Source organism: Zosterops lateralis (assembly GCF_965231275.1).
Source record: "Zosterops lateralis genome assembly, chromosome: 34".
Lineage (NCBI taxonomy): Eukaryota > Metazoa > Chordata > Aves > Passeriformes > Zosteropidae > Zosterops > Zosterops lateralis.
Genome location: NC_139794.1, coordinates 86231 through 105597, shown reverse-complemented (window position 1 = coordinate 105597; position 19367 = coordinate 86231). Strand labels below are relative to the sequence as shown.

The following is a 19367-nucleotide window of genomic DNA, read 5'->3' as shown; positions in this document are numbered from 1 at the left end:
TAGTGGTGAGGGATGTGTGGGGTTGTAGGGCAGGGATGTGGGGGGACTGTAGGGCCGGGATGTGTGGGGTTGTAGGGCCGGGATGTGTGGGGTTGTAGGGCAGGGATGTATGGGATTATAGGGCAGGGGCGTGTGATGTTATAGGGCAGGGATGTGGGGGGTTATAGGGGAGGGATGTGGAGGGCAATGAGGCAGGGATGTGTGGGGTTATAGGGCAGGGGTGTGTGATGTTATAGGGCAGAATGTGGGGTTATAGGTGAGGGATGTGTGGGGTTATAGGGGAGGGATGTGTGGGGTTATAGGGGAGGGATGTCAGGCACAATGGGGTAGGAATGGGGGATATGGGGCAGAGACACTGGGTACAATACAGGAAGGTGCTGAGGACGCTGCTGGGGTCCCTGGTCCCGCGTCCCCCCGGTGTCATCCCGTTATTCCTCCACCCCATCACCCGTTCCTGGGGGCTCCCCGCAGGTTCCAGCCCTTCCCGTGCCCCCCGAGGGGAGCCCTGAGGGCCCCACGAGCGCTCCGAGATGAGCAGCAAGGACCCCCCCGAGGTCTCTGGTAAGGGGAGGGGGACACGCGGCGGGCACGGGGGACGGGGAGGACGCACGGTGGGGACATCGAGCGCTCCCCCCCCGGCAGAGAGGAGCCACCTGAAGGTTTTCCTGCCCCGGAAGCTGGTGGAATGTTTGCCCAAATGTCCGGTCCTGCCCAAGGAGCAGCTGCGCTGGAACACCAACGAGGTGGGGAGGGGGCACAAGGGGGATGTGGGGACACGGGGCGTGGAAGGGACACGGAATGTGCAGGAGGCGCTTGGAGATGTGGGAGGGGACGTGGGGACACAGGGAAGGGGCATTAAAGGGACACGGGAGGGGGGGTTGGCTGGGGATGGTGGGAATGTGGGGGACAGGGGTGGGAATGTGGCAGGACAGGGGACGTCAGGACAGTGGGACAGCCTGTCAGCAGGGGAGGGATACAGTGGGTGGGGGACAGGGGACACAAATGGGCCACTTGTCCCCCCAGGAAATCGCCTCGTACCTCATCACCTTTGAGAAACACGACGAGTGGCTCTCCTGCTCCCCAAAAACCAGGTGGGGGGGGACCAGGGGGGGGCCCTGGGGGGGCTGGGGTGGCCCTGGGGGCTCCCGGGGGGCCCCCTGACCCCGTGTCCAGGCCACAGAACGGGTCGGTGATCCTGTACAACCGGAAGAAGGTCAAGTACCGCAAGGACGGGTATTGCTGGAAAAAGCGCAAGGATGGGAAGACGACACGCGAGGACCACATGAAGCTGAAGGTGCAGGGGGTGGAGGTAGGAGGCGGGGGAGACCCAAAACAGAGCCACTCCTCTCCCCAAAAAAGCACTTGATGCTCCCTGAAGTTTTTCCATAAAACTGCCCCTGGTTTAGATGTGGGGAGCTGGGAGGGAGGGGCTGGGAATGCACAGGGAGGGGCTTGAGGGTGTTGAGAGGGGGCTCAGGGGGTGCTGGGTGCCCTTAAGGGACATTTCTGGTGTGCTGGGGACACCCAGTGGGTAGTTTAGGTGGTCCAGGATCTCCATCTGTTTGTCTGGGGGTTCTGGGAGCTCCCCAGTTGGTGCTTTAGGGGTGTCAGGACCACCAGGGGATGGTTTGGGGTGGTGGCAGGGATCCCTAAGGGGGCAGTCTGGGGGTGTCCAGAAAGTCTGGGGTCCCCCGTACTTGGATATGAGGCCCCCACGGGATGTGGGCACCCCTGCAAAGCTGCTTTGGGGGTCTCATCAAGGGCCCCCCAATCCTGTGCTGTCCCCCCAGTGCCTCTACGGCTGCTACGTCCACTCCTCCATCGTCCCCACCTTCCACCGCCGCTGCTACTGGCTGCTGCAGGTAACGGGGGGCGGGGGCGACACCGGGACCCCCCCCTGAGCCTGCCCGGGCCCCCAGCCCCTCCCCAGGACCCCCTGTGTGCCCCCCCAGAACCCCGACATCGTGCTGGTGCACTACCTGAACGTGCCGGCCATGGAGGAGTGTGGCTGCCCCTGCGCCCCCCCGCTCTGCAGCCCCCCGCTCTGCGCTGGGGCCCCCCCGCTCTGCGCCGCCGCCGCCGACCCCCGAGAGTGGCTCAAGTGGTCCCAGGAGGAGCTGGTGGCCCAGCTGCGCCCCATGTGTGAGTGGGGGGCTGCCCCGGGGGGCTTTTCCCAGAGGGGTTTTGACCCTGCGGTTCATGGGGGTTGAGGGAATGGGAAGGGGGGTTTGGTGTTTTGGGAGGGAGGAAGAGACACCCTGAATCAGCTTTTTTGGTGGATTTGTTGTTTATTTTCACAAAGTTTACAGGATAAAGTGTGGCTGGGGAGGGTGAGGATGCCCTCAAAGCTCTTTCTTGTGTGATGTTGCCCCCCTTTGCCTGTGGGATGGAGTAGAACTGGGGCAGCACGAGGCTGTTTTTTGGGGGGTTGGAGAGGGCACCCCAAAACTCCCTTCGTGAGGAATTTTGCTCTTGCTTTCCTGCAGGATGAAGTGGGGTGTGGGGAATGTGTGTGGTTCTTTTTGGGCGGCTGGATAGAGGGTGCACTGCACAACCACCTTCCTTTTTTCTGTCTCGTCCTGCAGTCCACGGGGTGAAGTGGGGCTGCGGGAACGGGGCAGCCCCCCCCGGGCAGTCCCTGGAGCAGCTGGTGCAGCACGTCCTGGAGAGGCACCAGGCCCGGCCTCCCCCCCGCACCCACGCCTGCCTCTGCGCCAGGGGCCTGGGTGAGACAGGGCCCCTCAAAGCCCCCAGCCCCTGGGGAACCCCTGCCCTGTCCTGGGGAACCCACTGCCACGTCCTGGGGAACCCACTGCCCCGTCCTGGGGAACCCCCTGCCCCATCCTGGGGAACCCCTTGCCATGTCCTGGGGATCCCCCTGCCACATCCTGGGGAACCCCCTGCCCTGTCCTGGGGAACCCCCTGCCCCATCCTGGGGAACCCCCTGCCCTGTCCTGGGGAACCCCCTGCCCCATCCTGGGGAACCCCCTGCCCTGTCCTGGGGAACCCCCTGCCCTGTCCTGAGGATCCCCCTGCCCTGTTCTGGGAACCCCCTGCCCCATCCTGGGGAACCCCCTGCCCTGTCCTGGGGAACCCCCTGCCCCATCCTGGGGAACCCCCTGCCCTGTTCTGGGAACCCCCTGCCTCATCCTGGAGAACCCCCTGCCCTGTCCTGGGGAACCCCCTGCCTCATCCTGGGGAACCCCCTGCCCTGTCCTGGGGAACCCCCTGCCTCATCCTGGGGAACCCCCTGCCCTGTCCTGGGGAACCCCCTGCCCTGTCCTGAGGATCCCCCTGCCCTGTCCTGAGGATCCCCCTGCCCTGTCCTGGGGATCCCCCTGCCACGTCCTGGGGAACCCCCTGCCACGTCCTGGGGCTCCTCCAGCTCAATGGGACCCTGGGATCCCCCCAAACCCACTGCAATGCCCTGATCCCCCTTGGGAACCCCAGAACAGCCCCTGGGACCCCGAACTGTCCTTTGCAGCCACACAGAACTGCCCCAGACCCCTCAGGGCAACCCCAAATTCCTCTGGTCACCCTGAACACCCTTGGGACACCCTGAATCTCTTCGGGACCATCCCAGATTCCCCTCAGGACACCCCTTGCAACCCCAAACCCTCCCTGTCCCCTGCTAACTCCCCTCCCTTGCCCCCCGCAGGCGCCCCCCGCCACAAGTGCGGCAGCACCAAGCACCGCATCATCTCCCCCAAAGTGGAGCGTGGGGCCGGGGGGGGCGCCCCGGGGGACCCCCCCAAACCCGCCCCCTCCTCCCCCGACACCACCCAGCCCTCCCCGGGCCTGGGGGGGGGCACAGCGCCCCCCGAGGGGCCCCGAGCCCCCCCGTTCCCCCCCGCGGCGGGGCTGCCCCTCCTGGTGGTGGCCAGTTTGGGTGGGGGGGCGGCGCCGGGGGGGCCCGAGCAGCCGCTGGGGCTGACCCCCAGCCAGCACCTGGTGACCCCCGAGGGGACCTGCCCCACCGCGCCGCCCCCCCCGGCCGCCTTCGACCCCGACTGCTTCCTCAACAGCCCCCGCCGCGGGCAGACCTACGGCTGCGAGGCCGAGGCGCCCCCCGGCGCGCCCCCCCCGCCCCCGGCTGCGCCCCCAAAACTGGAGGAGGAGGAGGAGGAGGAGGAAGAGGAGGGAAAACAGAGCACAGTCCCCCAGGACCCCCTCTGTGAACTCAGCGCCGCCCCCCTGCCCCAGCCCCCTTTCCCTCTCCCCTTCCCTGAGCTGCTGGTGGGGGACACGGGGGTCCCGCCGAGCCCACAGGAGCCCCCCCACACTCCCCACCTGCCCTCGTCCCCCACGAGCCCCCCCAGCGACCCCCCTGTGACCATCACCGATTTCTCCCCAGAGTGGTCGTACCCTGAGGTGAGTCCTTTTGGGGGTGTCCTCCCCCTCACCCCCTCCCCTCCCATCATCCCCGGGGGTCCCTGGTGACCCCCCGTGTCCCCCCAGGGTGGGGTGAAGGTGCTGATCACGGGCCCGTGGGGGGACCCCGGTGCCTACTCCTGTCTCTTCGACCGCACCTCCGTTCCGGCCGCGCTGGTCCAGCCGGGCGTCCTGCGCTGCTACTGCCCCCGTGAGTGTCCCCGACGGGGGGTCCCCGCCCGTGGGCCCCCTCCCCGCAGCGCTGACCCCCCGCCGTGTCCCCCCGCAGCCCACGAGGCCGGAGTGGCCGCCCTGCGCGTGGCCTGTCCCCCCCGGCTGCTCTCGGCCGCCGCCCCCTTCGAGTACCGGGCACGGGGGGCCGCACGGGGCCCCCCCGGGGCACAGCTGGACTGGCTGGCACTGGACGGTGAGTGAACACCCCTGGAACAGGACAAGACCCCCCCAAAGCAGCCCATGCCCCTGGGGGATGGCACCCAGACACCTGGGTTCCTTTTGGGGTGACCCCAAAGCTGTTCCTCTCCCCATGGGGTGATGCTGTTTGGGGTCAGGGTGCCCCCCTCACCCCCAGGTCCCCCCTTTTCCAGAGGCCCAGTTCCGTCTGTCCATCCTGGAGCGCCTGGAGCAGCTGGAGACGCGTCTGGGGGCCCTGCCCCCCCCTGCACCCCTTCTGCCCCCACGGGGAGCCCCCTCCGAGACCCCTCCTGAACAGGTGAGGCCCCCCAGCACCTGCAGGGGTCACTGCATGGCCCCCCCACACCGGCAGGGGTCACTGCATGACCCCCCACACCGGCAGGGATCACTGCATGGCCCCCCAACACCTGCAGGGGTCACTGCATGACCCCCAGCACCTGCAGGGGTCACTGCATGGCCCCCCCACACCTGCAGGGATCACTGCATGGCCCCCAGCACCTGCAGGGGTCACTGCATGGCCCCTGGAGATCCTGGTGTCCTCTGATGTCCCCTAATGTGCTCTGGTGTTGCCTGGAGTCCCCTGTATCTGCTGGGTTCCCCCACGTACCTTCGTGTTCACGAGGGTCTCCTGATGTTCTCTGCCATTCCCTTGTGTCCCCTGACGTTCCCACCATCTCACCGTGTCCCCCAGTGCCCTGAAGTCCCCTGGTCCACTCTTCCCCTCCCCTATCCCTCGCCACCTCCAAGTGCCCCTTCCCACCCCCCGTGCCCCCCTGGCCTTCCCTGACCCTGGTGCCCCCCGGGGCCAGGGGCCGGGCTCGTCCTTCGAGGCGCGGGTGGTGGCCATTTGCGAGGCCATGATGGCACGGCCGGGCTGGCCGGCGACGCCGCTGGGGACGTCGAGGACCTCGATGCTGGCGCACGGGGTGACCTTCCGTGGCATGACGCTGCTGCACCTGGCGGCCGCCCAGGGCTACGCCAGCCTGGTGGAGGCTCTTCGGCGCTGGCGGTGAGCGGGGACACCTGGGGACACCTGGGAACACCTGGGGACAGCTGGGGGCACCTGGGGACACCTGGGGATGCCTGAGGGACACCTGGGGACGCCTGGGGAACACCTGGGAACACCTGGGGGACACCTGGGGGACACCTGGGGACGCCTGGGGACAGCTGGGGGACACCTGGGGACACCTGGGGGACACCTGGGGACACCTGGGGATGCCTGGGGACAGCTGGGGGAGACCTGGGGACACCTGGGGATACCTGGGGACACCTGGGGGACACCTGGGGACACCTGGGGGATGCCTGGGGGGCACCTGGGGACACCTGGGGGACAGCTGGGGATGCCTGGGGGACACCTGGGGACAGCTGGAGATGCCTGGGAACACCTGGGGACACCTGGGGACACCTGGGGATGCCTGGGAACACCTGGGGGACACCTAGGTGTGGGAACTGGCTGGGGATATGGGCTGGTATGAAGTGGGGATAGTGATGGGCTAGATAGAAATGTCCTTAAACAGAGGTGACCCTCTCCGGGCTGTGTCCTCAGGGGGATGTGGCACCTGTCTGCAGGGGGATGTGACACCTGTCCCTGTCCCTTCCTGTCCCTGCAGGGCGCTGGCAGTTGACAGCCTGGAGCTGGAGCAGGAGATCGACCCCCTCAATGTGGACCATTTCTCCTGCACCCCCCTGGTGAGGGGACACTGGGGACATTGGGGACACTGCAGACGTGGTGGTGGCACTGGGGGCGTGGTGGCAGGGCTGGGAATGCAGCGGCACCAAAGGGACAGGCCATGGGGTGGTGTCTCAGGAAGGGATGGAGGAATGCCAGGGGTGGAATCCCGAGACAAGGGACGCCTTGGGGACACCCTGCTGACAGTGGCTGCTGTCCCCAGATGTGGGCGTGTGCCCTGGGGCACCGGGAGGCGGCGGAGCGGCTGTGCCGCTGGGACCGGCGGGCGCTGGCCGTCCCCGACACCCTGGGGCGGCTGCCGCTGGCCCTGGCACGTGCCCGCGGCCACCTGGCCCTGGTCACCCGCCTCGAGGAGCTGCAGGTGTCCCCGGTGTCCCCGCGCTGTCACCTGCCTGGCCTGCACATCCCCTCCCCGCTCTCTGCCAGTCCTGACACAGGTAAGGCCTTGGTGCTTTGTACCCTCCCTGCCTGGTGTCACTGTGTCCTGCTGTCACCGTGTCCTGCTGTCACTGTGTCCTGCTGTCACTGTGTCCTGTTGTCACTGTGTCCTGCTGTCACTGCCTTGTTCTGGGCTCTGTGCTGTGGCCACTGTCACTGTCCTCTCACTGGTTCTGACCTCTGTCACTGTCCCCATATTCCCTCCCTGTCCCCTGTTGTGTGTCCCCAGGGCATGCCCAGTCCCCTCCAGCCTTTCCCCGCCGTGCGTCCCCATGTCCCCTGTGCTCCCACAGCACCTTTGTGTATCCAGGTGTCCCAAGTTCCCCCTCCACGTTCTTTGTCCCCACTCCTGTGTTCCCTGTGCATCCCCATGTCCCCTTGTTCTCTGTCCTCCTCGGCTTTGTGTCCCCATTATGTCCCCATGGTAACTCCTGTCCTCTTCCATGTCCCCCCTTTTTCTCGGGGTGTGTCTCTCCTGGACTGACCCCCCTGCCATGTCCCCGTTGTCCCCAGGGCTGAGCACAGCCAGCAGCCTGTCGTCCCCATCGGGGCTCTCGGAGGGTCCTGGCTCTGTCCCGCTGCCCCCCGGCCCCCCTGGCCCCTCTGAGGATGAGAGTTGGGGGGCGGCCGTGCCCCCCAGCCCCCCTGAGGACGCCCTGGCCCCGTCCTCTGACGTGCTGCAGGTAAAGGCGGGGAGCAGCCGGGGTTGGGAGCGGCCTTAGGGCAGGAGAGTCCCCATGTGCCCCGTCCCCAGGCCGAGGTGGTGACACTGGCGCGACAGATCATCGAGGCCACCCCTGAACGCATCAAGCAGGAGGCGCCGGGGGGGCCGCCGGGGGTGCTGGGAGCAGCAGGGGGGACCCTGGGGACGACGGGGACACCGGGGCCAGCCGGGCCAGCGGGGCTTGGTGCCGCCATGGCCTGGCTGGCCACCTACTTGGAGAGTGTTGACCGTCCCCCCGCGCCTCCTCACAGGTACTCGGGGGTTGGGGGGTGTCCAGGGGCACCCTCAGATCCCTGGGGGGGTGTGACCCACATCCAGCAGCACCTCGGGGATACTCCTGGGGATCCCATTGCTTGGGACATCCAGTGTCCTGTTGGGAGGGATTTTACATCCTGTGACACTGCAGTGTCCCCGTGGTGGGGGTTTCCCACATCCTGCAGAACCCCAGTATCCTCTGGGGGGTCCCCTGGCTCCTGGGACACTGCAGTGTTCTCTCAGGGACATCCCTGAGTGACATGTGACATTCAGGTTCCTTCATGGGTGTCTCCCGCCCTCCCGTGGGGTGCCAGCCCTCGCCCCCTGACCCTTCTGTGTCCTGTGTGTTCCCCAGAGCGGAGGTGGCCTCACGAGGGTCCCTGGGGGTCCCCGAGCGGCCGCCCCCCCCTTCAGCCGCGGGCTGGGCTGAGTTCCTGAATGCCTCAGGGGGGGCCCGGGGCGAGGGGGGCGCCGTGGCCCTGCTGACCCTCAGCGACCAGGAGCAGCACGAGCTCTACGAGGCCGCGCGCCTCGTCCAGGGCGCTTTCCGCAAGTACCGGGTGTGTGCCCCCTGCTCCCGGCGCCCCAAAACGCCCCGGGGCCCCGCCGGGGCCTCCCCGGCACTGCTGACCCCCCACCCCCCTCGCTGCCCCCAGGGCCGGAGGCTGAAGGAGCAGCAGGAGCTGGCTGCCGCCGTCATCCAGCGTTGCTACCGCAAGTACAAACAGGTACTGGGGTGTGGGGGGCCCAAAAACCCTCCGTGGGCCCCTCTTGGGCACCCCCTGGGCACCCCAGAGCCCCCCCTAACCCTCTCTCTCTGCCCCACAAGCTGACCTGGATTGCTCTGAAGGTAACAGGGGTGCTGGGGAGGTGCCCAGGACTGTTTTGAGGGCTCTGGTGCCTGGGGTCCAGAGCACGTGGACATGGGGATTCCTGCTTAGGGATATTGGGGTGGATTTGGGGTGCCTCCCTCTGTGTCCCCTCCGTTCCCCTAGTTCGCTCTGTTCGAGCAGACGACAGGGGTGTTGGACACTGGGGTGACGTTGGGTTCTGTGTTGGAGGGTGCTGTGACACTCATGTCCCCCTGTCCCCCCTGTTTGAGCAGATGACACGGGTGTTGGACACTGGGGTGATATTCAGTTCCCTGTTTGAGGGTGCTGTGACACTGCTGTCCCCTGTCCCCCAGTTCGCCCTGTTCCAGCGGATGACGCAGGCCGCCATCCTGATCCAGAGCAAGTTCCGGAGCTACGCGGAGCAGAAGCGGTTCCAGCGGCGCCGGCGCGCGGCCGTGCTCATCCAGCAGCGCTTCCGCAGCCTCCGCCAGCACCGGTGCGGCCAGGGGCGCTGGGGGACACTGGGGGACACTGGGGGACGCGGGGGACGGGCAGCAGGGGGGTCCTCACCCTCCCCTCCGTTCCCCCCAGGAGCACCTTCCTCACCCTCACGCAGGACCAGGCAGCCCGGAAAATCATGAGGTTCCTGCGGCGCTGCCGCCACCGGTACGGGACGGGTCAGGGGCACGGGAGGGGACATGGTGGGGGACGGGGAGGGAAATGGGGAACATTGTGAGGTGAAATGGGGACAACATCGTGGGGCAACACGGGGACAGGGGTTGAGACTGGGAGGTGTCACACGGGGGTGGGTGGACACAGGTGATCCCAGGGGTTGGGGACAGGTGACACTGCAGGGGCAGAGTCTCGACAGAGCGTGACACCTCCCTTTCCTCCTCAATTCATGTTCCCTCGCTCAGGATGGAGGAGCTGAAGCAGAACAAGGAGGTGGACAGTTTACAGACGCGGGGCCTGGCCTCGTGACGCCCCCACTGGGGCTCCAGGCACTGGGGGGGCTCCGCTCCCCCCACCACGGGGGACCCGGACATTGGGGGGCCTCACTGCCCCCGCACAGGGCAGCCCAGGCTCGGTGGGGGAGCTCTCCTTCTGTCCCCCCGCGGCGTTTTGTGTGTCTGGGTGTTCCCGGAGGGCCCGCGGGGAGGGGGAGAAGGGGGAAGAGCGGCCCCGCGCCCCCTCCCCGCCCGCCCGTGTGCCCTGCCCCGCATGCCCCACTCCCCTCCTCCCCGTGAGGGCACTTTGTACAAAGTTCCATTAAAAAACGAGGAAGCGGGAAAAGAAGACCCGACGCTTCTGTGTTTGTGTTTGTGTGTGGGGAAGGGACACCGGCAGGGAGGGGACATGGGGACATGGGCAGGGAGGGGACACGGGCAGGGAGGGGACGTGGGGACATGAGCAGGGAGGCGACATGGGCAGGGAGGGGACATGGGGACACCGGCGGGGGCGTGGCCCCGACGGGATTTGCCGGGCGCGCCCTTTAAGAGAAGGCCACGCCCCCTAATGCCCAGACCACGCCCATTCTCCGCCCTCCTCTCCAGGGGCCGCGCCGTCCTACGTGCCCGACGTGATGACGCAAGACGTCGGGGACGTGGCCCTCGCGCGGCGTCACGCATCGCCCCGTCGCAAGATGGCGGAGCTGGACCTTCTGGGCTCCATCCTGAGCTCCATGGAGCGGCCGCCCGCCGCAGCCGACGGCGAGACGCGGCGCCGGGCGCGGGGTCAGCAGGGCCGGGGAGGGCGCGGCGGCACCGGGGGCGGGTCACGGACCGGCGGCGGCGGGAGCGGCGCGTCCCGGCCCTTCGCCCTCAGAACTTCCCCCCCCCACACCCGGCACCCGCCCTCATGCGAGGCCACGCCCACCACGGACTGCCGGCTCCGCCCCCCGAGCCCCCGCTCTCCTGATTGACATGGGGGCTGGCCACGCCCTCGCGGTGGCCACGCCCCTGCCCCGTTCCCCGAGTGGCGCGTGAGGTCGCGGGTCGGGTCACGCGCCACGCCACGCCCATCTCAGGCCACGCCCCTGCCCCTTTGAGTGACGCTCCCGGGATGGTGCTGGCCCCGCCCCCTCCGAGGTTTTGGGGGGGTCACCCCTGACCTGATCCTCCTTGTCCCCCCCAGAACAAGCCGCCCGCATGAAAAAGCTGCAGGAGCAAGAGAAGCGCCAGAAGGTCGAGTTCAGAAAGAGGGTGAGTGGGGGGACCGGCATCGCTGGGCGTTTGGGACGCTCCCCACGGGCCCCCACCAATCCCTGCCCGTGTGTCCCCAGATGGAGCAGGAGGTGTCCCAGTTCATCCAGGCCACCGGCGAGCCCCGGCGCCGTTTCCAGCCCATGAACAAGATTGAGAGGAGCATCCTGTGAGTGGGCCCTGGGCACACTGGGAGGGCAGTGTTGGGGCAGTGGGGTCACTGATGGTCCTGAGAGCGCTTGGGAGAACAGTGGGGGCACTGAGAGAATGGCAGGGCACTTGGGAGGATTCTGGGGGCACTGGGGTGATGATGGCACCGTGGGACAATACTTTGTGTGCTGGGGTTGGGCACTGGAGACACGGGGGTGAGACAGCAGCACCCCTGGGGCAGGTGGGGACCCTCATGGGGAGGGACCCCCCGGGGATCCCCAGTGCCAGCAGTTCCGTGTCCCCCCAGGCACGACGTGGCAGAGGTGGCCGGCCTGACGTCTTTCTCCTTTGGAGACGACGAGGACAGTCGCTACGTGATGGTGTTCAAGAAGGTGGGGGACGGCAGGAGGCGCTGTGGGGGACACTGGGGGCGGTGAGGGGACACGCGGTGACCCCGGTGTCCCCCGGTGTCCCCAGGAGTTCGCGCCATCAGACGAGGAGCTGGAGGCCTATCGGCGCGGGGAGGAGTGGGACCCGGCCCGAGCTGAGGAGCGGCGCCGCCTCCGGGTAGGCGGGGCTTAATTGGTGTGGGCGGGGCTTAATTGGTGTGGGCGGGGTTTAATTGATGTGGGTGGGGCACGGCAGGGCGTGGCCAGATGGGTGTGGCACATGTGTGGTGGGGGCAGGGCTTATATGGGTGTGGTGTGGGCTCGGTGGGTGTGGCCTGAGTGGGTGGGGCAGTGTGGGCGGGGCTCGTTGCTGACTCCTCCCCTGCAGGAGCTGGCGGCACAGCAGGAGGAGGCGGAGCTGGAGTCCGGCCCCGCCCCCCCGGGCCCCCCCAACGACTACAAGGACAAATACCGGCACCTGATTGGCTCCGACGCCGCCAAAGCTGCCGCCCGCACCATGGAGGCCAACAAGGCCTACGGCTGCGGTGAGCAGAGGGGAGCCAGGAGCCTTGGGGTGCCCTGCACACCTGGGGCCCTTCCCAGGGAGGCTTTGGGCACCCTGGGCTCTCCACGGGCTGCTGGGGGGCTCCTGGGGGGGCTCGCAGCCAGCCGTGTCTCCCCGTGTCCCCACAGTGCCCGTGGCCAACAAGCGGGACACGCGCTCCATCGAGGAGGCCATGAACGAGATCCGGGCCAAGAAGAGGCTGCGGCAGGCGGAGGACGAGGGCGGGGCCGGGGGGGGCCCCGGGGGGCCCTGAGTGCGGGGAGGGGGGTTTTGGGGGGGGTGGACCCCCCAGGGGTATTTAACAGCGGGGGAGGGTGACGGGGACACGCAGAGGGGGTGATAAAGCACCTCATCTCCTCCCTTGGTCTCCACGTCTCTTTTGGGGGGGCCGTTGGGGCGAGGGGGGCACCCCCTATCCCAGATCAGAGTGTGTGTCCCACTCCCCAAACACAGCGTGAGTTGGGAGCTCCTGTGACTTGACAAAGTTTATGGGGGTTGGTGGGCGTGGGCCCCGCTGCCCCTCCTGCTTGGCCCTGGGGTTTCAGGTTTTGTGTCCTGCCAGTTTTGCCCCTCAGCCCCTTCTTGATTCGGGAAGGACAGGAGCTCAGTGGGGTGACGTGGGGCTGATCCAGAGATCAGCAGACAATGAGGGGTTTGGGGAAAAGGAGGGGAACGTGTGGGACACACAGGGACAAGGACAGCACTGGGAGGGACATGGGGATGGGCGTGGGCGCCCCACCCACCTCCCTGTGGGGACATGGAGGTGACCGGGACCCCTGGGACACGTGGGGACAAGGGAACACACACAGAGATTGGGGGACGAGGCAAGGGACACACAGATGTGCAGACCCCTAACCCTCACCAGCTCATTGTAGTTGGTTAAGAGCTTGGAGCAACAACAGGGAGCACCTGTTGCCATCTGGGGACAGTGGAGGCTGTTGTGGGGGAAACCAGGAGGGTGACAGGGGATGCAGGGGCTCCCCTGGCCAGTCCAGAGCCCCACGACGAGGTCAGCAGTGAAGGTGTCCTCAGTGCTGGGGATTTGCACGAGAACTCGCACCCGAATGGACTCGGTAACGAGGGGGTTCCACGAGGATCACACCTGCGTGGGCCCAGTGCTGGGGATTTGCGCGGGGAGCTGCCCAAGGACCCGGAGGACTCACACCTGGATGGACTCGGTGACGGATCTGATCTGGCTGACTGTGAGCAGGAGACAGTTGCCTGCCCAGAGCCTTGGCTGCCTCGGGTTGGTCACTGTCAGCTCATCACCCACCACCTGCACGTCCACTTGTGCCAGGAACTACTTCCAGCCCTCCCCGCCCTCCTGGTCAGAGGGTCCTGAATTCACCACTGTGGAGAAACAGCCACCAGTGTGTACTGGACTTCACCAGTATTGGCCCCATCCATCACCTGGGGGGTGGGAGAGGGACAGTGACCACCCTGCAGCCCTGGCACGGCCTTGTATGAGCCATCAGAGTCCCCAGCTGCCTTCCCTCTGCCTCCCAGGTACCCTCAGTCTGGTCCAGCTCATCCCAAGGCCCTCCAGTGCTCCCAGTCCTTCTCAGTGTCACTTTCCTGCTTCTCAGTGCCCTCCCAGTGCCTCCCAGTTCCATCAAATTCCCTCCCAGTTCCATCAAAGTCCCGCCCAGTTCCATCCCAGTGCTCACTGGGGCAGTCCTTGATGAAGCTCTGGTAGAGCTGCCCCCCGGTGATGAAGGGCTTGGGATCCAGGGCAGGATTTGGAGTCCAGGTTGTATTTCCTCTTGTGGCAGAACTGGGGGGCAGCCACATCCGTCCCCATGACCGCCCTGTCCAGGTGCCCGGCCTTCCCAACGGCTGCTTTCAGAAGCTCCAGTGCTGGAAGCACACCCAGGGAGTTGGGCCTAAATCCCCCCTGGATCCCCAATCCCCCCTGAATCCCCAAATCCCCCCTGAACTCCCACCCCAGCTGAGAAAGACCTGTGGTGTCCAGGCCCCAAAACCCTCCAGAGGCCACAGGGACCCCATACATGGGCACACTCAATGCTGACCCTTGGCCAAGGGGACTTGGGTTTCCAGGCCCCAAGACCAGCCCCTCCAAACTGCCAAGGGCGGATGGACCCTGCTGTTCAGGTGCCCCCAGTCCACCTCCTGCCCTTTCCTACCCCTCCTCCACCACTCCAGGACTTTTCTCCAATTACCACAAATTCATGATGTGACCCCGAAACCCAAACCTGTCCTGGGGACTGTCACTGCCTGCCCTAAAACCCTCTGTGTCCCCAACACTCCTGATGTGTTTCATTCACCACAACCCTGAGCAAGTCCCACAACCCTCCAAGTCCCAACACACCACCATCACCCTCCCCCCGACTCCGGCACCCCCTCCACCCTTGGCCATAAACAAATCCACCTCCACTGTGGGATTCCCATGGGGATCTGGGATCTCTTGGGCTTTGATCTTCTGGATGGACAAGGCCCAGATCATGGGGGTCCCAGAGTGAGCCTGAACTCCACAGACACTCCCCAGTTTCCATGGGGGAAATCAAGTGCCCTGAGCTGGCCTTGTGTCCCCCCATCCCGTGGGGGACCCTGAGTGAGCCCAGACATCCCTTCCCAGTACTCAGGACACTCAAAGGGGCCCAGGGCGGGTCTGGGCTCTTCTTACCCAGAGCTGCCTCTGCCTGGGACCTTCCCCTGCCCTGCAGGCGCCCCCCGGGATTATTTATCCCTTTCGTTTGTCCCCCGGGATTATTTATCCCTTTCACTCCGCATCTCCCCGCTGGAGGGACCTGGTCAAATTCAGCCCCTGCGGGGGAAACGGGTGGGGCCACCAGTGCCCGGGGCCGATGGCTCTTGACTGGTCCCCGGGTGCCCCCCCCGGGTGTGGGACTATTTTTAACCCCCTCCAAAGGTCACGATAACTCGACCCTCGGGGGGCAGAAGCTGAAGGGCCTGGGGGGAACAGCCCCAGCCAGAAGGGGAGGGGGACAATTGGGGGGACAGGATTTTGGGGGTGCAGAAGGTTTTTTTGTGGGGGGGAGTTGAGCCCCTAAGGAGTACCAGGAGTGGGGGAGGGGGGGACTCAGCCCCACGGGCCCCACAGCGTGGGGGAGGGGCGGTGGCTTTGACCACTTCCCGGGGAAGTTCTCGCCGGGGGGGGCGGGGCGGGACCAGGCCTTTTATGGGGGGTGGGGGAGAACGAGCACCCTCAGGAGCCCCCGACCCCCCCAGCCCAGTTCTGGGGGTCGTGGCACCCCGGGACCCCTCGGGGGGAGATGATCCCGAACGTCTCAGTCCCCCCGCCCCGTCCTCAACCGCCGAGCCCCTCCCCCACCCCGGGGCAGGAAGTGAAACCGCTGCCCCTCCCCCCCTCCCCCCGGAAAGTCCCGCCCGGGTCTGAGTCAAACCGCATCCCACGGGGGGAGGGGCGGGGGTCTGCACCCCTGGACAGACCCTGAACTGTCACCCCCCCCCCACAGCGACCCCCGCTCGGGGCTCCCCGTCGGGGCGTCGCGATAAGGGCTGTGTGTGTCAGAATAACCGAGATTCTCAACATAAGGGGAGGAGGCGCAATAACAAGGGACTCGTTATCAGTCTGAGGGGTCGCGATAACCGTGGGGGAGTCGCGATCACGGGGGGAGTCGGAATAACGGGGAAGAGGGAGCACAATAAAGGGAGACGGTCGAGATAACAAGCAGGGTCCAAATAAGGGAAACAAGCGTCGGGATAATGAGGAGATGTTTGAATGACGGGGGGTGATGCCTCGTGATAATCGCGGCATCCAGAACACGAAGGGTTTGGATTGAGGGGGGAGCGGGCGCAGCTGGGGAAGGGTTCACAGTAAACGGGAGCGCAGGGATCACGGTAACGGGGGCTGGAACAAGGCGGGGACGGCCAAGGGCGGACGATGTCGCGATAATGAGGGAGGGTCGCAGTAACGAGCCCCCCCCTCCCCCCCATCGCCGCCGCGCGCGGGGCCAGGGGCGTTCCCGCCAAAAAAGCCCCGCCCCCTCAGGCCCCGCCCTACGCCCCGCCCCCTGCCGTCCCCTATGAAAACCGCCGCGCGGCGCCGCCGCCGCTCCTCCGCCGCCGCCGCGCCTCGACCGCACCGCGCAGGCGCCGCACGAAAACCCCGCCCCTTCCCCGGCGAAGCCCCGCCCCCGCGGCAGGCCACGCCCTCGCGCCCCGCCCGCCCGCCGCCGCCGCCATGAGCGGGTGGGCGCCCTACGTGGAGACGCTGCTGGCGGACGGCACCTGCCAGGATGCCGCCATCGTCGGCTATCGCGACACCCCCGCCGTCTGGGCCGCCGCCCCCGGCAAGACCTTCGCCAATATCACGGTGAGAGGCCGGGAGCGGCGGGGGCGGGGGGGGGGCAGCGCGCCGAGGCGTTTCCCGCCCAAGCGCGCGGAGGGCGGGGGGACCCGGCGGCCTCTGAGGGGCGGGGCTGACCCCCCCACCCCTCCCGCGACGGGCTCCGCAAAGGACAAAAAAGGGAGAAAAACGCAAAAGCGCCAGCGTGGAGCGCGGTGGGGGGGGCTCGGGCGCTGCCCATGCCCCGGACCCGGTGCCGGGGAAGGGCCGGTGCCGGGGGGGCCCTGGGGGCGGGGAGGGGGGCCCCGGCAGCGAGGGAGGCCCTTCCTTAACCCCGCTCCGGGCGATTTCGGGGGTCGCAGGCGGGCGGGGAAGGGGGGGATGGGCGAACACCACGTGGTTCGACGACCTCCCTCCCCGCTTTTTATCTATTTTATTGCGGTCCCCGGAGTGGATGGCGGGGGTCTCGTGGGGAGATGGGGGGAGGTGGAGGAACCCCTCCCCATTTAAAAACCCTCTAAAAATGCGCGGAATGCGGCCACTTCCCGGTGGAGGAGGGGCGGCCGGGGCTTCCTGTGGGGGAGGGGCGGCGCGCGCGCACCCCCCTCCCCCCTCCCCACTTCCCCCCACGGAAATCGGGGGGAGGGGAGAAGTTTGGGGAGGCCCGTGGTGGGAAAGGGGGGCTGCCGGATCCCTGGTCCCTCTCTGGGGTCACGGGGGACTCACGGCTGGGCCACCCGGGGGACTCTGAGGAGGTTCATGGGGGTCCTCGGACTTGGGGTCCCGATGGGGTTCTCTGGGCTAAATGTGGAGTCCTCGGGGTTTGTTTAAGGGGTCCGTTATGGGGTTCCTGAGGGGCTGGTTTTGGGGTTCCTGACCTGTTCTCCCTCATGGCAACTGGTAGAAGCATCAGCCCTGGAGGGTCCCGAGTTTGGGGGGGTCATAGGGATCCCTGGACTCTCGGGCCTCTTGTGGGGTCCCCTCGGGGGTCACACGTGGGGTCCCTGGCCGGAGTCATGGGGATCCCGGACACCTGGGTCCCTTTTATGGTCATGGAGAGGAAGTTACAAGTTCCTGTGTGCCGAGTGCCCTACAGGGACCCTGCCTGGGGGTTTGGTGTCTGCGTTTGGTTTTGGTGGTCCCTGGGTGGGGGGGCCTCTGGGGGGTCCCCTTGACCTGTCCCCAACCTGCATAAGTGGTGGGCCTTGAGCAGGGGGGGTTATGACAGTCTCCAGACAGCTGTGTTCCCTCTGGGGTCACGGGTGGGTTTTGGGGCTCGGGTCTGTTTTTGGGGCGCCCCTGACCCTTGTACCCACAGCCAGCGGAGGTGGCGGCACTGGTGGGCCCCGAGCGGGGGCCGCTGCTGGTGCAGGGGCTGACGCTGGGGGGGCTGCGCTGCTCCGTCATCCGCGACTCGCTGCTGGTGGAGGGGGAGCACAGCATGGACCTGCGCACCAAGGGGGCCGCCGGAGCGCCCACCTTCAACATCACGGCTGCCATCACCAACAAGAGTGAGGGACCCCCTGAACTGCCCCTCTGTCACCCCTACTCCACGTCCTGTGTCATCCTCATCGCCCTCCCATCAGCCCCTGCCAGCCTTTCCCCTGTGACCCCCCACCCTCAAAATCATCAGGAGGAAACTCCCCCTGAAACCACCCTGTGTTACTGCCCTCCCACCCTCCTGTCACCCTGGATCACCCCTCCAAGCCTCCCTGTCACCCTGTATCACCTCCTGACCAGTTCCTGTCACCCCCCATGACCCCAAGCCTCTGCAGGTGCCTCCCATGTATTTTATGGCATCAACGTGGCACCCAGTGTCACTCCCAGCACTCCTCAGGTGCCCCCCCACTTTCCCCGGTGTCACCCCAAGTCACCCTTGTGTCCTCTCCCCCACACAACTCCACCTGGCCACGTCACCTACTGCCCTGTCACCTCTGTCACCCCTGACCTGCTTCCTGTTAATGCACCCCCTCCCCTTTACCCCAGGTCCCCCCAAATTTCCCCTTGCTAACTCCTGGGGTCCCTTCCTCCCGGCTGTTGCCTCCTGTCCCTCTGCCCCCTTGTGCCCGTCTGTCTGGGGATTGATGGGGGTTTGGAGGGTTGGAGATCATCCCCTCACCTCATACCCCTCCTCCTACAGCCATCGTGCTGGCCATGGGCAAGGAGGGCGTCCACGGCGGCTGCGTCAACAAGAAATGTTATGAGATGGCCAATCACCTGCGGCGCAGCCAGTACTGAGGGGGCTGGGGGGGCACCCCTGGGACCACCCCGGGGACCCCTGGACCTCCAGGGACCAGCAGGAGCCGCCAGGGACCAGCAGGACCCGATCCCCCACCTCCCTGTCACCCCCCAATCCCCGCTGCCGGCAGCAATAAAGTGCCCTTGTGGGGAGTCGCTGTGGGTCTGGAATTTCTGGGTGCTCTGGGGGGGATCCTCGATGCGTGGCCGGGCCCACGAGGTGCGGCTCTGCCCTCCACCCAGGGTGGAGGAGCCCGCCCCGGATACCCGGGTCCAAGGGTGCTGCCGTGCCCCAGGGGGACAAAGTCCACGATGGGGCGGGGGTGACGCCTCAGCACCTGCCCCACGATGCTCCCCTCCACCCCCCTCGACTCTCAGGAGGCAAAACTGGGGCACAGAGGCTTTATTGGAGGGCTGCACTCACGGCGGGGGCTGCACTGGCAGCAGGGGAGAAAGCAGTTGGGGGTCCAGGCAGCAGCTGGAGGAGAGGGTAGGACAGAACAAGAGAACTCCGGATATCCTGGCAAGTTGTGAGGCAGGGCCAGGTGTTCAGGGGACGGTGTGGGGCAGAGGTGGGGACTGGGGAGGTGGTGGGGTGGGTTGATGTGGGGCTGAGGTGTGGATGTGGGGGCATGGGGTGGGGCAGAGGGAGATGGGGGAGCTGATGTGGGGTGAAGAAGGGCCGAGATGGGGATGTGGGAAGGTGATGTGGGGTAGAGGAGGAGATGTGGGGCAGCACCAGACGTCCGGGCAGGCGGAAGCAGCTCCGGTGCTGTCGAGTCCTTATAAG

General features: G+C 66.8%; 3 protein-coding genes across 3 annotated transcripts; all 3 read left to right on the top strand.

Annotated features, from left to right (window-relative positions):
• The first annotated feature begins 17 nt into the window (after positions 1–17).
• On the top strand, positions 18–9965 carry CAMTA2 (calmodulin binding transcription activator 2). Its single transcript, XM_083881560.1, has 20 exons — positions 18–554; positions 643–743; positions 1024–1091; positions 1174–1309; positions 1791–1862; positions 1953–2054; positions 3676–4371; positions 4459–4582; positions 4661–4798; positions 4977–5101; positions 5613–5812; positions 6414–6492; positions 6696–6930; positions 7445–7614; positions 7686–7906; positions 8266–8470; positions 8567–8638; positions 9097–9239; positions 9335–9409; positions 9661–9965. Exons 1-20 carry the CDS (start codon positions 287–289, stop codon positions 9722–9724), a joined length of 3294 nt encoding a protein of 1097 aa, XP_083737686.1. The 5' UTR covers positions 18–286; the 3' UTR covers positions 9725–9965.
• Positions 9966–10235: 270 nt separating this feature from the next.
• SPAG7 (sperm associated antigen 7) lies at positions 10236–12314 on the top strand. Its single transcript, XM_083881508.1, has 7 exons — positions 10236–10476; positions 10877–10944; positions 11025–11113; positions 11402–11486; positions 11572–11661; positions 11872–12028; positions 12177–12314. Exons 1-7 carry the CDS (start codon positions 10326–10328, stop codon positions 12299–12301), a joined length of 765 nt encoding a protein of 254 aa, XP_083737634.1. The 5' UTR covers positions 10236–10325; the 3' UTR covers positions 12302–12314.
• Positions 12315–16118: 3804 nt separating this feature from the next.
• Positions 16119–18730, top strand: PFN1 (profilin 1). The gene is made up of 3 exons (XM_083881507.1): positions 16119–16366; positions 17658–17850; positions 18480–18730. The coding sequence occupies exons 1-3, from the start codon at positions 16235–16237 to the stop codon at positions 18575–18577; spliced, it is 423 nt and encodes a 140-aa protein (XP_083737633.1). The 5' UTR covers positions 16119–16234; the 3' UTR covers positions 18578–18730.
• Positions 18731–19367: the final 637 nt, after the last annotated feature.

Excerpts from the sequence above, each read along its gene's own strand:
- CAMTA2 (XM_083881560.1), top strand. The coding sequence starts at position 287 with ATGTGTGGGGTTATAGGGGAGGGATGTCAGGCACAATGGGGTAGGAAT. Across the intron at positions 7,907-8,265 it reads CCCCCCGCGCCTCCTCACAG|AGCGGAGGTGGCCTCACGAG; the intron begins GTACTCGGGGGT and ends TGTGTTCCCCAG. Across the intron at positions 8,639-9,096 it reads GCTACCGCAAGTACAAACAG|TTCGCCCTGTTCCAGCGGAT; the intron begins GTACTGGGGTGT and ends CCTGTCCCCCAG.
- SPAG7 (XM_083881508.1), top strand. The coding sequence starts at position 10,326 with ATGACGCAAGACGTCGGGGACGTGGCCCTCGCGCGGCGTCACGCATCG. Across the intron at positions 11,487-11,571 it reads ACGTGATGGTGTTCAAGAAG|GAGTTCGCGCCATCAGACGA; the intron begins GTGGGGGACGGC and ends CGGTGTCCCCAG. Across the intron at positions 12,029-12,176 it reads CAACAAGGCCTACGGCTGCG|TGCCCGTGGCCAACAAGCGG; the intron begins GTGAGCAGAGGG and ends GTGTCCCCACAG.
- PFN1 (XM_083881507.1), top strand. The coding sequence starts at position 16,235 with ATGAGCGGGTGGGCGCCCTACGTGGAGACGCTGCTGGCGGACGGCACC. Across the intron at positions 16,367-17,657 it reads AGACCTTCGCCAATATCACG|CCAGCGGAGGTGGCGGCACT; the intron begins GTGAGAGGCCGG and ends TTGTACCCACAG. Across the intron at positions 17,851-18,479 it reads GGCTGCCATCACCAACAAGA|CCATCGTGCTGGCCATGGGC; the intron begins GTGAGGGACCCC and ends CTCCTCCTACAG.